Source organism: Ambystoma mexicanum, chromosome 6q, assembly GCF_040938575.1.
Source record: "Ambystoma mexicanum isolate Mex_15411 chromosome 6q, UKY_AmexF1_1, whole genome shotgun sequence".
Classification (NCBI taxonomy): Eukaryota; Metazoa; Chordata; class Amphibia; order Caudata; family Ambystomatidae; genus Ambystoma; species Ambystoma mexicanum.
In genome coordinates this window covers 1,123,359,326-1,123,376,524 of record NC_090937.1, presented here as the reverse complement: position 1 = coordinate 1,123,376,524, position 17,199 = coordinate 1,123,359,326, and the positions used below count along the sequence as shown (strand labels likewise).

General features: G+C 44.8%; 1 protein-coding gene across 4 annotated transcripts in view; it reads right to left on the bottom strand.

Moving 5' to 3' along the window:
- The window catches only part of CORIN (corin, serine peptidase), a 1,135,185-nt gene that overhangs the window by 423,958 nt on the left and 694,028 nt on the right, over positions 1 to 17,199 (bottom strand). For all 4 annotated transcript variants that reach the window (XM_069631711.1, XM_069631714.1, XM_069631713.1 and 1 more), the window contains 2 exons: positions 5,892 to 6,002; positions 3,523 to 3,639 (listed from right to left, as the gene is read on the bottom strand). In XM_069631711.1, coding sequence (XP_069487812.1) covers positions 3,523 to 3,639; positions 5,892 to 6,002 — 228 coding nt within the window. The remainder of the gene's footprint in view (positions 1 to 3,522; positions 3,640 to 5,891; positions 6,003 to 17,199) is intronic.

The window sequence follows — 17,199 nt, the reverse complement described above, 5'->3', positions numbered from 1 at the left end:
CTTTCTGCTAAAAAAACAGGATTGAGCAGCCTACCGGCAAGTTCAGACCTGGGAATGCGGCAATGCGGCTTCCATCCCAGCTATGGCACCAAGTCAGCCCTCCTAGAACTGAAAAATCATCTGGATGAGATCAGAGATGAGGGCAAGTCAGCACTTCTTCTCTTAGATCTGTCTGCCACATTTTACCTGGTCGACCATAACATCCTATGCCACCATTTCATGAACGCAGCCAACTTCTCCCCCAGGGCCACTGCCTGGATTGACTCCTTTCTGAAAGGAAGAGTCATTGACGTATTTGCTGAAAATGCCAATGGCCCCCACCCATGTGGGGTACCACAACGGTGATGCATCTCCCCGACCCTCTACAACATCTTCACCAGACCCATTTTCGACATGTTGGGACTCCTGCAGCATAGCCTTCACTAACTTTGCTGACGACACCCAAATTCTGATCCCCCTCACAGGCAACTATGCTGAGGACTCAAACACCCTCACAAATAGCTACTCTTTGATACAGTCATGGATTGCAACTAACCAGCTAGGCCGAAACAGCAACAAGATGTAAATCCTACTAGTTGGACCTCCTAGAGCCTTAAAAAATCTCTCCAAACAATATTCTGCATTCCAGATTGACAACATCTCCATTCCCGTCTCTGCCTCGGCCAATAACCTTGGGGTGTACCTCAATGCCTCCCTCACCATGTTCAGCCAAGTCAATGCCATTACAGCATCAGCAGCCTATGTAACCAAAGTCCTAAATGCTGCCAGACCCTTCGTCTCCAGAAACAGTTGCTTAACTGTTGCCCGAGCCATCGTCAGCTCCAAGTTACACTTCTGCAAGGCCATCTTTGCAGGCACCTCCTCCAGCAACATCAAGAAACTCCAAACAATTCAAAACAATACCCTTCGAGCAGCTTTAAACATCCCAAGAAGAGAACACATCTCTGCAGTCAACAAGGAGGCCCACTGGCTGCCCATCCAAGCTTGCATCACTTTCAAAACTCTATCACTGAAAAGTGCTTATCCGCCACAGCTACCCCCTTATCTCTCTCAGAAACCAAGGCCTGCTCTGCAAGACTCACTAGGACACCATACACTGACCTCCTTCTCCTTTCAAAGGTTAAATACACCAAAGCAGGCGGTTCTAGCTTTCCCTACCTAGCAGCCAAACAGTGGAACTCCCTTCCCCCCTCACTCAGAGCAGAAAAATCCTATTGGGTATTCTGAAAAGCACACAAAACACAGCTTTTCTGCTAACCACACATTGAGTAGTGATGACTCCTTCGTACCCACATCTATTGTAGCTGAATCCTAATGCAATACATTTTTTGTATTAATGCATCTCAAATCACATGTAACTGCAACAGTGCCTCAATGCCTCTGGGCTGTTTGCGTGCTTTCCAATGAAATAAATAAGTGCAACATCATATTTCCCACATTAGCATTTACAACATGTGGGATTTTTGACACATACATTGCTTTTCTGATACCATGCTCTGCTTAGGACCAAATAGACAACTATTTGTTTCCCAAGGTCACAAATGAACTGTCTTCCATTGTCTGCTTAAATGCTGTGAGAAAGTCCCATCCAGCAAAATAAGGTACCAGGCGTAGGCATTCGGTGACACTGCAACATTGATCTCTGAGTGTTTATCTTGTTGAAAATTCATCGTTTAATAGTGGACTATTTTAATACCAACTAAGTTGTATTGAACATCATCGCTCATTGAGTGTGTATTTAAAAAGGCACCCAGGAGTGTTTACCTCGTTCCACAAATGTGACAACGATGCCATTACTACTTTGAATGTGTACTTCCCTGTAACTTAAGGACTGTGACAATTATTGTAGCACCAGTAATTGGACACGTTATCGATGCAAAGTCAGAAAAACGAACATTGTATGTAAAATTCATTGGTCTTATAAAGAGCTGCATTGTTGGCAGTAGCAATACCGGTTATAACTGTTACCAGACAATTGTGATCACAGTTGATGTGTATTGAATATTATCACTAAATGAGTTCGTTTGCAGCAGGTATTAGGGAGTGCTTACCAGCCTTGGGGCTCAGTAATACAAATATTTTTGTATATTGTATGTTTTTTTTTAAACATATATTTGTCTTGCCAAGTCGCACGAGTCCAAGGACAATTGGCAGAGCTTTGCACAGATAAAGCCCTGAAAGCTACTGCAAGAAGAAATGTGCTTGCACTGTGAAGTACAATGTGGGCATAAGTGTCACTCTGTGTAATTTGCAGATTTCTATTTTACGATTAAAAAACAGAGTAAAAAAGTAACAGTCTCATTATATTTATTCCACATTCAGTCCCTTTCATTTGACATGCTTAGGAAGACACATGTGCTGTAAGAAATATCTCCAAGTAAAGTAGCCGCCGTGAGCCGTTTATCTAGAGAGATTGAAGGATTGTGCAGTATTTCAAGTGCATGCTTTACATTTGTTGAAACAGAGCCGAAAGGGCGTAGTGTGGTATTGTACATAAGGTACCACAGGAGGGCATGAGCCATCTATCCAGAGTGTATCAAGTCCAGTATTTTGTTTGCTATTAGTGACCCTTGATTATTATGAATTATTAGGCAGTATTCTGAAATCAGTCTCACCACTAAAAAAATACACCAACAGGTTACCACAATATATTGCCAAGGACTAGAAAACATCAAATACCACCATAATAAAAATAAATACCATGAAGTAATAGATATAACCCCAAAATATATATATAACAGTCAGTGATTGGCACTTTTTGGTGAATCAGTGTAAACTTTGTTGATTTTCAGACATTATTGAGTCATGCCTGATTTCTTTGTGAAGATCATTTTCAGCTATAATCTATGAGCAAACTAACTACAGCCTATTGTCATTTATCCCCAAATTCTTATTTTTTGTGAATTCGGACCTTCATTTTTTAAAAACCTGTATAAAATTGAAATTGGGTGTACTGGTGGATAGAAACACAGGCAGGGCTCAAGTCGAGGGTACACGCGAGTGGACATATCCACCCATTTTTTTCAAAGTGCGGACACCGTTCCCCTGGGTATTTTAGAGGCCATGTGTAAAATAAGAAACATGGCCTGTCCTTTTTGGACTTATGATGTATGCCCTCCTCGGGACTCAAACTGCGCAGGCTGGGCACTTCACCACTGAATCAGATAAGCGGATGAAAAATAGCAACCACAAAAGGTGAAATGTCACATTTCGGGAGCGCAGGTTCCAGGGAAAATATTGTTAGTGATTCTAGAAGTTTAAAACAGGCACACCTTTTAACGTTTTCAAAACACCATTAGAAGAAAATATCCTCACTTAGTTTGTGTGTGTTGATTTTATGAAAGGCAAATCCCATTCATCCTGTGCAATGTGTATGGTTATGCAAAGCCAATTGGATGGAATTTGCATATTTCACCTTGATATGCTCATTTCTGATGACATCACATCCCATTGAGTATGTTAATGAGTGCCCCCACTTTTATTTTTTTGTACTTGACCCCTGAATCCAGGACTAGTCCTTACTTTGACTGCAGTTCTCTTCATCGCTTCCATCCTTGCAGTCCTTATCACCGTCACACCGGAAGGCACTGGGGATGCACTGGCCGTTGCCGCACTCAGTCAGACCCTGACTATGACACGCTGTGGACAGAGAAGAAAGGTTCCAGTTATAAAGCAATGATTCGGAAGGAAGGTCTCGTTTGCATGGATTAATACAGGACAATGATTGGCTACCTATTTCATGCCATTAGAATTTTCCCTCACCACAATGGAAGATCTACCTATCTTTTTTTTTTTGCCTGGTCAATTGCAGTGATTTAGTGTTCAATTCTAAATTAAGACCAAAAGTCTAGAAAGCAAGTATTTGTTTGTCATTCTGTTATTATTCGACTAGTATTCAGCATGCTGAATCGTTTTCATAGAGTAGTGTGCTTCACAAGGATTCTATGGAATATCAAAACAGACTACTGTAGTCTTCAAATACTATAAGGTCAATACTAAATGTAGTATTCGACTTTGGCAGGGGTTCTGATGTGATTTTGTGTCTGGATAGTTTTTGTTATGTGCTTATATACTTCATCATCAGGAGAAGTTGTTGCTGAAGCATTTCCTGTCCTGTTAGCATTTACTGGAGCTTTTTTATTTATTTACAGGGCATGCGAATATCACCAAAAATGTGCAAGGTGAGGTGCATTCTAATTTCTTATCTAGGGAGCAAAGCTCACACTTCACGTTCCTCTACACCCAATTGTGGCAGAGAAAAGAATGGTCGTTATTAGGAGGACTACGAACACATTGATAAACCAGCATCAGAATCCTGCTGGGTATTATAGTGTTGTGTGTGTATGTTGCCGTAGGTTGTACACAGCGGTGTATCCTTGTGTGGCAGTCAAGGCTCTTGGGGTTTAAGTGTGACCATTGTGTGACGCTCTATGTAAGAGAGTCAACATTAAACATGGCTGTACATTATTTCTGCATAGTGCTGATGGCGTTTTAGAGGGTTTCTTGTGCTATTTTACTTGTGCAAATAACTCTGCTTTACATTTCGTTCTTTAAGTCAATCACCTAAGGTAGTGTACTTTGCAGTGAAAGTGCAGTTGAGGAGACACTCCCTATTTGACCTACCTTACCTAGAAACTGCACTACCCTTTCTTTTACATCCTTACCCATGGCGGCGTAGCTTCGCCATCCATATTGGGGGAGTAGTTGAATCTGCACCAGTCTGCCAGGGTACCCAACTAAAAAGTACAGTGCAGCGAGGTACGGCACTTTAGTTTTTACTTTTGAATGGATCAACAGGCTATGATGGTCTGCGCCCTCATATCTTTCATTGTATTGCGCTATATTTGCCAGATGCCTCTAATAATCATATCCACATAATGACATTCCTCATACCCAGAATTCAGCACTGTACTCTGCAAGTGCCTGGACAAACCACACAATGCTGGAGTACCATTTATTTGACTTATCACGACTGACTACAGTAAAACAAATGCAGTGATGGCTGGAAGGCTTTGAATTAATCTGAACCCCTGGCATTCCTATGGGCAACTCTCCAGACCATTGTTCTTCGCCTGCCAAGTCATTACAAAAGGGGAAAGACCATAAGCAAATCAGACTTGGTCCCACACCAAAAGGGGCAGTCCAGCACAAACTGCTTGGTCACATCCCTTCTGAACGAGACCACATGCATCCACAAATGTGTTTCAGCGTTGTTGGGCTTCATCAGTGAGGAGTAGCTTGGGTCTGTAGGACCAGTAGGCACAGGACTCATGCCTGGGCATATCCGTCCCACTGGTGGTGACTACAGTAAAACAAAAGAGGTGATGGCTGGAAGGTTTTGAATTAATCTGAACCTCTGGCTTTGAGGGTCTCCCCCACATATTTTCGGCCAAATTGAATAAAAGAAATAAAATGCAACAAATTCGAATTTGATGAAAAGAACTCGACCAAATCACATAGAACCGTATTGACTTGGAGTGGCTCTTTTATTGTGACTTGATGGTGGAACTGTCCCTGACATGGTCCCCACAGTCAGGCTTGCAGTGACTCTCTAATTTGCCATTTTGGCCTTGAATTGAGCACTGGTAGTGCAGGTTTACAGCAAACTCAACGGAGTGATAGGGGGCTGATTAGGCTGCCATTCTCCACAGCATGGAACAGAAAATACCCAACACCAATGTGCGTTAGTACTAATATAGTAATATCTGCATATGGTGCTCTGGCGGTGCTTCCATCTCTAGACATATTTAAGCCTGTGATGCTGGAGGAGGTTAGACTGTGTGGGTTCTAGTGTGATATTCCTCAAAGTAATACAAATGCACTCTAGAAGCTGTACACTTTATTTTTCAACAGTTACACATTATCATGACATATAATAATAGGTAACTTACAACAATTGACTTCATCCGATTTGTCTGTGCAGTCATGGTCACCATCACACACCCATTTCAAAGTTATACATCTTCCATCTCCACATCTGTGCTCTTTTAAAGGATTACAATCTAAAGAAAGATAGACAATTGAAAATGAATCAGTGGATAGACAACTTATTTAAACTTATTGTCAACCAACAAATTACAGGAGCTAGACTAGAGTAAAGGCAGATCTAGCATACCCCTTCCACAGCTAAGCTGCAAAAAGGCTCAGTTTCTACCAGTGAAAGATTGCAGTAACATTCATTGAATGGTTTGCCTTATTGAGTTTCATCAAATTACAAACGGCCTTATCTGTATCATGCATGGTAAATCGGCTATCAAACCATGCTCTGTTTGCTTCAACATGTTTTATTATAGCGCTAACACATGCTTTGGTGTGGCCGGCTTCACAGGTGACAGCCTGCTACCAGGAATCACGGTAGGCAAGAGAGAAAGCACTCAGTGATGGCTCAGGGCTTTTACACCCAAGCCTGCAACCCCAAAGCAAGGGGTTAACAGTATGATCACCCATCCTATTGTGCCGGGTGCTAAATGCGTTTTTGTAGTAAGAAAATTAATTGTTTCCATTGATGAATAGGCAAGCACAGTGCGGCACCCATCCATCAAAGGGAAGAATAGCCCATTGAAAGATGGCCGCCGGGGATCATTTTGCCTCCTCTGGGGGCCACTAACTCTCAGGGTTTTTGTGGGTTCGATTTCAGAAATTTCAAAACCTAACGCAATCGTCAAACTTCACGCAAGATTAGATCAGCCACCAAATTGGACCCCACATGTACAGTGACAACGTTTGTTCCAAGCAGATGGAAGAATTCCACTCTTTCGATGTCCCTAGTTCCTATGCCATAGAGGTTTGGGATTTCCGAAAACAATATCAGAATTGCTGCTCTATTTAAGACCAGACGGGGATCGCCCTTAAAGAAGCTCTCAATCTTTATGAAGCACTTACCATTTAGATCCTTCCCTCTTAGGTTACCTTCCAGAAAGACTGACCAATCCATATGGCCGGGCTCCTTCCCCTCCAGTCTATTCCTCCTGGTGTCACCTTTATGTAGTAATCGCTTGTTTGAGGGCAGAGATTTAGATGTCCTGCACATTTTATCATATACCGTGTCCACAGCCCCAACTTTTGTTAATTGTAATTTGGTAGCTGCAGCTTTTTATTGAACCATCATTCAACTTGACAATAAATTCATCCAACTGAAGTGCCCCTTCTCAATATTCACTTCCCCAACCTTTGTCAGGGATGATTTAGTGAGCAGACCCATTTTTTCGTGGAGCAGGACCACCGAGTCATTTTGGGGTTGGGGATTTTCCGAGAAGGAGGCTCTTGTGGGGTTATGACTAACTACTCTTTCAAGGATTCAACAAGGTCTGTTAGTTGTAAACCACAATTTTGCATTTGCTCTATATCCTCCACTATTTGTGGTCCCTAAGAAACTCTTCCCCGAGATGCCAGTGGGGAGCAGACTTGTATGTGGGGGGGGGGACAAACTTTCCCTTCCCATTCATCCTTAACTCAAGAGGAGCTAACTCATTGTCTTTTCCTCTTTGGCTAGAAACCGTATAGCACATCAATGATTCTTTATCTTGATTGTAGTTCTGCCCCAAAGTATTGAAGGGACCCAGAGGTTCACACCTTGGGATGGTGCCCCCTATTATGGTTCTCTGGGGGGTCTCCCTTGTAGGCCCTCAATTTGAGGAGCAGTATTTATTTCAGTTTGTGGCGATCCAGAGTATAGTCTCTTTCTGGCGGGCCCCCCCAACCATTGCCCAACCGCAGATGTACAAGCGATAGGTTGTTGCTGGTCAATTCGGGATTCAGGGTAGGATTGCCGTTCTTCCTCATGGCCTCTCATTAAGACATCAGAGTCCAATGATATTTCCACCTGGGTCAAGCTGTCCATAATAACTTTCTGTGGGGGGTGGGGTTGGGGCTCTCCCCCCTTGGGAACGCCTTAATTTTCAGTTCTTCCACAGCCCTTTAGGCTCTCAGTCAAAGGATGAGACTTGGCAAAGGTTTCTATTATAGTAAGATTCCAGAGGAATTTACAGCAGGATTGCCTGTTATGTGAGGACCTGCAATTTTTTGCCTTTTCCTCCTGCTGGATTAGATGTTTTCGTTTTTGTTTGGCTTTCCTTGGTGGATACGGAATAGAAGCAATTACCTTTTACCAAACAGGAATTGCTTTGGCCACACGACTCACTAATGGAACCCCCCAAAACAGCCATAGCAGGGTTTGGTTGAACTTGGGACAGAATTTCATCTTCCTTTAGCATTTCTATTGCCTGAGTTAGGTCTGACAGACCACTTTGTGGTTTATTAGAGATTGCTGTAAAGTGGGCTTTCAGTTGAGCTTCATTAGTGGCTGCTTCCAATTTCCTTAATATGGAAGCTAGTGTTATTGAGTGGACCTGGAACTCGTGCTTAATTCACTCATGTAGGGATTTAAACGAAGAGAGTACATAGTTTAGTGTGAACAGTGCTTTTTCTGCGCTGGGAATTGAGCTGTCTTGCTCCTAGCTCCCGCCTGCGGAATCTTGTACTCTGGCCGGAGTAGATCTCGGTCCAGGAGTCGAGATATACAATGTTGTTGGGGTATCAGAGTCGCGTTCCTCATGGTCCAAGTAAATAGCAGGAGAAAAAGGAAGGTCTGCCTGTGTCAGTCCCTCCTTAGCTGTATGCACTGACTTGCCCTGTTTTTCACATTGATCAAACAGAGTTAGTAAGTTGTTGGCCACCAAACTAAACATTACCCTATCTGGGTTCCCTCCCTCATAAACTGATCCAGTTTGTGGAGGGATTCCCTCGACCCATTTGTCGGGGCTTGGGGACTCTGGTGGGGGGACATTTTTAGCCATGCCCAAAAGAAATTCTGCAATAGTAATGTCGGAATGTTTGGACAAACTCTGTAAGGCATACATAATTTAAGCAGCGAGAGATTAAAAAAAACACTCACCCTTCTTTCCCGTATAATGCGAATGCCAAGAATCTTCATGGAGAGCAGTGGACAAGTGCAAGGCGTAACTTGTAGGCACAGGGCACCAAACTGGATCCGCTTCTGGTAGGCACTCCAAAGCACCCCAAACACCAAAAACACACTGCACAGCAATCCGTGCGTGTTCCGCTATGACCACTGTGTTTTGAAAGACAAGCTCCTCCTTCCTGGGTTGAAACAGTAAACAGACTAAACTGGTCTGTAGCAATCCCCAGAGCAGAGTCTCTTGTGAGCACTGTGGACCAGAAACACTGCACAGATCACTGCACATGCTCCCCACTGACCACAATGTTTTGAAAGACAAGCTCCTCCTTTCTGGGTTGAAACAGTAAACGGACTAAATTGGTCTGTAGCAATCGCCGGACCAGAGTTTCCTGTGAGCACTGTGGACCCGAAACACAATGCGCAGCACATCACCAATTATTTAAGTTGATCTATGGATTTGAAATTGAATCAGAAAAGAAGCTGCAATAAAGAATGTTTGTGTCACAAGTAATGCTGCTATCTTCCTGTTTGATGTTAGAGACGTGTTTTAACAGCCCCTTCTGTGCAGAAGGCCTTGAACCTTATTGAAAACGTGGTTACTGTTGAGGTTGAATTGATTTCATTCGATTGGATTTAATATTTATAGACTGCACCAGCACCCTAAGGCAACTAAACCAACAGGCAGAGGGGCCGAACAATTCACTAGAAAAGGAAGGTCTTTACTGCACGTTGAAAAACAAGATGGTTCCCTGTGAGTCGCAGCTCCTGTGGAATTGAGTTCCGGATCTTAGTGGCCACAACTGAAAATGCACGGCCTCCTACACAGGAGAGCCGGATTCTAGGAACAGCTATAACAGCATTATCACAAGAACGAAGGGCGTGAATAGGAACATAAGGGCAGAATTTCTGTTGAAGATATTCAGGTCCAACTCTGTAAAAAGCACTATGGACCAGGCAGAGGGATTTAAACTGTGCTCTTTGTTCAATAGCAAGTCAGTGTAGCTGGTGCAGAACAGGGGAAATATGCGTAGAGAAGGAAATCCATGAAACCATATGGTTCGCAGAATTTTAGAGTAACTGAAGGTGTCGAATCAGATAAGATGGCTGTTATGCTCACCTGGTCTCTGCGGAGGCATTGGGGCACGGTTGCAGCCCTCCCTGAACTTGAATCACCCCCTTCAGGCCTCTCCCTCAGTAGAAAAGCTGTGAGCGGTGGTACGTGGTGATACTGCTCCTGCGTGGAGATAAGAGTGTGTGAGTGCGCCAATCTGTGATTGTTGTACCTCTCGAACCCTTCACCCCAAAGTACGGTTTCTGTGAGCATACGCCGGCCCATAAAGCTCACCTGTGACTTATGGAAGATAAGCTCTCCATCCTGCTACTTGTGGCAGGGGTGTGTCGAATGGGATCTAGTTCTTTCACTGATCCCCGATAAGCGTAAGCCCAGTCCAGCAGCGACTATGCTTCTCCTTATGATTGGTAAGTTTTTCTTGAGCTCTTGTGATGCTGTTCGTTCTGTTTAATGTCTTTATATGTTGCTCCCATTTATGCCCACAATAATGCCTCTCTTCGGTTTTCTTCCCTTAGATGGAAATGTGGCCTCAATGCCGCTGAAAGATGCGGCCGGATGGAAGATGGATGCTACTGCAATGTTCGACAGTAGGTAAGTGATGGTGTAAGGAATGCGCAAAGTATGGCGAAGCGCAACCTTAAACTGACAGTTTTTTCGATGTCTAACCTTGTCTTCTGTTTTTCCTTGCAGGCGCTGCTGTCGACGATGGAGCATGTCGTGCCGCGGTGCCCAGATGAAGATTTTGGCGTTCCGAAAAGTGTTAAGATGAATACTTGGTTCGCTGAAGAGATGTACAGGTAAGAACAGCTTCCCCCAGTTGGTAAGTATGCTGGCAGGAAGCAGGATGTCCATGAAGCAGGATCTTCAATGGTATGTCTGACCTCAGGCGATGGTGAGCGTTACGCTGCTTGCAAGTGCAGAATAACGCAAAGCGTCTGTCTTGAGGATCGGGGCAGCTTAGATAGCAGAGATTGTGGGCACGCCCATTAGGGCCGGCTTAGCAGCCACACCCTGCCACTCCTAGAGAGTGAGCACGTGCGAAGGCAATCCATTAGCAGCCACACCCAAGAATACACTTGGGGCTGCTTAATGGATGGCATGTTCAAGGTTAATGCATCCTGCTTAATGGATGGAATGTTCAAGGTTAATGCATCTGAAGTGCTATGTCCATAATAAAAGCTTTTTGGTCTTAAATGAATGTTCTTGTTTACTTTTGTCATTGAGCCTGGTGCCAAAGGCGCCAGGACAGTGTCCACCCAGCTCTCCTGTGCATGCGACCCCTGCATGCCTGTGCCCCTAACTTCACGACCATGACAATGGCTGAGCTAGATAAAGAGAGTTACAGTAGTCGTCTCTGCTCAAAACGAGGGAGGCGACCAGAGGAGCATGTAGCGATAAGGAACAAAAGGAAGAACTTTCTGAAGATTTTTTTATTTGAAGAGCCCAACTTGACAAACAGGTGAGACCTGTGCTTCTCGAGAGAGTGCGGCAGAAAGTTTAACCCCAAGATCCTTTACCACTAAAATAGGAGAGGGTAAAGAACCAAGCATAGCAGGCCAGAAATCTACAGTCCACAGAGAAGCAGCTGAAGGGTGCCCACCACCAAGACGGAATCTTGTCCTCATTCAGTCCAAGCCAGTTATCGCTATCCACCCAAAGGTGTTCCCAAAGGCTTAGCTAACAGCTGGTCTTTTCCTTCCCAATAATAATGTCCCTGGACCCTCTTAAAGTGCATGAATCTCAGGTGTATATGAATAAATAGGAATGAGGATGTGTTTAGTACTTATTTATTTATTTATTTATTTGCATTTTTAAAGCGCAGCAGCTGCCCTCAGGCATCCTGGTGCTGTTACAAGAAAATGTACTTGACATGTTGATTCGGTTACAGGAATGGCTGTGGTTCCAAGGTTACATGGGAACCGTGATCATGGTACAGTTGTAGCTTACAGACATTGTTGCATGCAATAGAATTAAAAATGGGATTCACTTAAATAGGGTGGTTTTCAGAGCTTTTCTAAAAGCTGTGTGGGATGTTTCAGCTCTTAGTTTGGGCGGGAGGGAGTTCCAGGCTTTTGGTGCTAGGACTTCGAAACTCGAGCCGCCAGCTTTGACTCTATTGAAGTTAGGTATTGTAAGTTGGTTGGCATATAGGTCCCTTTTGGGTCTGAGTGATTGGACTGGTTGAATCCGTTCATTAAAGTAGCTAGGGGCAGTTTGGGATATGCATCTATGTGTAATTGTGAGAGTCTTGAACTGGATGCACTCTTTAACTGGGAGCCAGTGGGCATTTTGTCTTGCTAGGGAGATGTGTTCTCTCTTTGGTATATTGAGGGCTGCTCTCAGAGCGTTGTTTTGTGCAATCTGGGTAACGTTTTTGGCCGAGGTACCTAGCAGGAGGACGTTGCAGTAGTCCAGTTTCGCGCCTATAGTGGCTCTGGCAATGTTGAGGCAGTTTGTGGTGGACAGGTGAGGTTTTACTGCATTGATTATCTTGGTTGTAAGAGCTGCTGAGGAGGAGATGTAACTGACATGTCTGTCCATGGACAGGGTAGAATCTAGGTATACCCTCAGTGTTTTTACAGAGGGGAGACAGAGATTACTGAGTTCTCGATGAGGAAAGTACTGTATTTATTGTCTAGCTTGCTGAGAGTTTCTTTAGGGCCCACTAGTAGGATCTCTGTCTTGTCTCCATTGAGAGAGAGGCTATTGGCTGCCGTCCATGCCTGGATGATGGCATAAGTGTTTTGTAAGGTTTTTAGGTCTTGCTTGTAGTCACCAGTTAGTGGGAGAAGGATTTGAGTGTCGTCGGCATAGTTGGTGAATGTTATGGCGAATTCTTCTAAGTCGTTGAATAGTGGGAGTGTGAATAAGTTGTATAGAGTCGTGGAGGTGCAGGACCCTTGTGGTACTCCACAGTTGATGGGGGAGGGGGTGCCTGATGCTTGGTCTGAGTAGACCCTCATAGCTCTGCCTTCCAGGAAGGATGAGATCCAGGCTGTGGCTTTAGTTGAGAAATGGGCTGTGTTGGTGATATGTGTACTTAGTGTTTTGTGGTCGACTAAGTCGAATGCGACTGACAGATCAAGGAGTAGGAGGATAGCGCATTTGCCTTTATCCATGTTTTTTAGGAGTTGGTTCTTAAGGTTGAGTAGTGCTGACTCTGTGCCATGGCGTGGGCGGAAACCAGACTGTCTCTTGCCTAGGATGTTGTGAGATTCAAGGTAAGCTTGTATCTGTAGGTATGCGGCCTTGTCGAGGATTTTCAGCAGGAATGGCACTGTTGTAATGGGTCTGTAGTTGTTGGGTGAGTTTGGGTCTAGCGTAGGTTTTTTTAGTAGTGGGCGAACCCAAGCTTCTTTGAGGGAAGATGGTACTGTGCCTGTGGCGAATGAGGCATTAATGAAGGTAGCAATGAAGTGGGCTAGAGGTTCAGTGCAGTCTTTGATTAGGTTTGCTGGACAGATGTCCCCCTTGCAGAGTGAGGGTTTGATTTGTTTCATGATGCGTAGGACCTCAGGGGCGGTTACCTCTCTAAAGGTGAAAGGCGGTGGAGGATTGTTGTTGTGTTTGTTTTGTGGGGGGTGCTTGGAGTTGGGGGCAGTCCGTGTTTTATGTGGAGACTTGGGTAGATTGTCATGGTTGGTTTTCATTTTCTTTTGGAGTAAGTCAATTTTGTCGAGCATTTATTTACCTTCTGGATGTCATTACACCAATTCACGTCTTTGATTGTTTGGTGTTTGGAAGCGGGCGGTATGACTAGTTCATTGAAAATCGCGATTAATTATTTTGAGTGTGATTGGGCATTGTCGATTCTAGTGTTGTATGCGTCAGCTCTGGCTTTGGCTATGGAGATTTTGTATTGCTTGGCAATGGTTAAGTAAGAATCGCGTAGAGGGGTGGAGGGGTGTGATTGCCATTTTTTGAGTGCTTGTCTTTTGAGTGTTTTTAGGTCACGTAGATCTTGGTTGAACCATGAGTTAGCGTGGAAGAATTTTTTAGCTTTTTTTGTTTCTAGTGGGGCAATAGTGTCAATGATCTCTTTAATAGTGGTGTCGTAGAGTGCGACTAGTTCTTTGGGGTCGTTGGAGGTGGGTGATGCTAGTGCTGAGACTTCTAGGAGTGGGCACATCCTTTCTTTGGAGAGTAGCTTTTTAGATCTAGCTAGAGAAGCTGGCATAGGAGGGATTTGACCAATAGCTGTCTTTGTTTGGATGTAAAAATGGATAAGGTGGTGGTCGGTCCATGGTTGTGGTGTGTTTGAACTGATGTCTACCCTGCAGTTGTGGTCGACTAGCCAGTCAAGTATGCAGCCTTTGGTGTGAGTAGCAGAGTCAACTCTCTGGATAAATTGTAGGTCTAGAAGGGCTATAGCAAGGGTTTTGCTGCGTTTGTCTCTTGTGTCATTGAAGCCGAGGTTCAGGTCTCCTAGGAGTATGGCTTTAGTGTTGGGTTTGAGATTGTTCCCTAGTAGGTGTAGGATGTCGGCTTGGAAATTCAGGAGTGGGCCTGGTGGTCGGTAGATAAGGTGCATTGTCATGGTGTCATTAGGAGAGAGGGAGATTTTTACTGATAGGGCATCGAAATTGTTCTCGGGTGAGATAGGTTTGATTTGTCTAGCCTTCAGTGTTTCTTTGACTATTAGGGCTCCTCCTTTGTGTGTTGGTCTATCTTGCCGGAGGATGATGTATCCAGGGGGGAGGGCCTGGCATATGGCAGGACCAGAGGCTTCATGTAGCCAAGTTTCTGTAATGGCTAGGGCGTCTAGCTCGAGGTCAGAGATTAGGTTGTGTATTTCTGTGGCGTGCACTTGTAGGGATCTAGCATTGATGAGGGCTAGCTGGATTAGGGGGGGGTTTGTCTGTGCTTTGCTTAGCAGGGTTGTGGTTGTGTTTGGTGGTGTGGAGTTTGGTGGACGGGTGTTGTGGTGGGATGGGGGATTGTGATTCAGTGATGACCTACCTTTCAGCGACATCGGGAGGGCTGGAGCCCTGCCCCTCATCTCCCGCTCACATTGAATTAATGGAGCACCTCGCCTCGACGACGATGCTCCACCCGAGATACTAGGGCCGTGCAACTGCACCCCCTGCCTTTGCCCTGCCTCTGCCTCCACCTCTGATGCCCAGGGAGCGCAACATCCATTTCTTTTAAAATAAGCCTGAAAATCCACCGGAGCAACAAGCGTGCGAACGCCCTCTAAAATGGCCGCTGTGCTATCTGGCGTCCTCGGTTGCTAAGCAACCTCGCCAGCTGATCCCCCCGAGCGGAGCGATCTGATTGGCTCTGCATGCCCATTTCCTCCAGCCAGCAGCACCGGAAGGCGAGAGCCGGCCCGCCCACCTCAAGGCCCACTACGACAAGGCTGGAGCCTGTCTCTGTGGGCCTCGCTGCACGAGCCGCGAGGCGCCAACCTCTGCCCGTCGCAACCTCCCTCGACGAGACCTCTCATTTCCCCATGGCACGTTGAGTAGCTCATACCTGGTGCTCCGCAAGGCCACCTACACCGCCTGTTTCTGACCCACACATGGAATGAGACACACGCCATGCCAAGACCTGTCCGCCATCCTCGGCCACCAGTAAGCATACTATGCCTTGTTAATTACCATGCTGCCTATTGAACGCTGACATTCGCCACTGCTACCTCCCCTCGCCGTGCCTCCTACATTATACCGTGCCCTCCCCTTACATCTATAACGGCTCCTCCAATTGCGAGCTTACTGTATGTTAGCTAGGCATCATACTCCTGCGCACATTCCCCACCACCCACGCGCACTGCCCTCTTTTGCTACACGACTGTGCACAGCCACCGAGCTCCACGTCAACGAGCAGCTACTAGCATGCACACCTAGCGGGAAGTCAAATCTACTTATTTTATGTTTTAAGCCCAATGTCAAATCTGCACATTTTATGTTTCTAGCCCAAAGTCAAATCTGCATATTTTATGTTTCTAGCCCAAAGTCAAATCTGCACATTTTATGTTTCTAGCCCAAAGTCAAATCTGCATATTTTATGTTTTAAGCCCAAAAGTCAAATCTGCATATTTTATGTTTTTAGCCCAAAGTCAAATCTGCTTATTTTATGCTCTAAACCCAAAGTCAATTCTGTCCACCTTTGTATACACCCACACCCAGTCTACACCCACTATACTCAACATGGCCCCTGTCCACCCCGTTAAGCTCCCATGCTCTGACTCCATCCGCCCTACTCCATTCCTACCTGCTCTACGCACATAAGAGTGCCACATCCACCAGTCCTCATCCACTAACACTATCCCTAACCCCAAACCCACAGCCAGAAGCACAACCCACACGTTACCAGTGCACATAAGGAACGCCAGACTAGGAGCCCGCACCACCACAGCTCACACTAAAACCCACCACAAACTCACACTGCATTCACACCCCAAACTGTCCTTCTGCAAATATTTATATATTACGTGAACAGATGTCACTCAATAAATCTAATGTTTAAATTTGATTGCGACTCATTCTATGTATGCTAGAGCAATAATTTCAAACAGGCACTCAATTTACACTGAATACCATGCTTTATATTTCTAAATAATAATCTCTTGTACTATTCCTTACGATCTCTCTAACATTTTCTACCTCCCATTAATGTAAAATAAAAACATCCCAGCTAGATTAAAAATCCTGAATCCCTGAACATTTGCAAACTATATATTTATAGTTTCCAATTTAGTTCCACTTTACACACTAATATTAAAGCTAATATTTGCATTTTGCCTTCACTCCAGCAAATGTGACCCTTAACACTCTCTCTGTGCTTTTTGCTCTGTGTGGCTTTTGGATCATGATTCCCCTGACAGAGAGGGCACATGTTTCCCTGCTTCATAACAGGCAGACCAACAGCATCTCCGGCCAGATCTAATTTTAATGAAGCTGGATAGACTTGAATCCCTGTGGCTTACCACCTACTTTTAATAACATTCAAAAGTGGGCAGAATCCATAAGGACTCCCTGTAACGACAACTACCACGCGCACCTGAGTTGTATTATGGTATTTGAGAGCAAGTTTTGTATATGTCGCTCTTTTTAAATTTGCTGAATCAGATATCTCTACAGCACATTATGGGCTCAATTTATCTTCAATAGATGCCAGATAGCCCTCCAAGATGCTATAATTCACCACTAGGTGGCTTCTTGTCAATCAATGGGGTGGAAGCACTCACAGCTTCATGAATTGGCCTCGG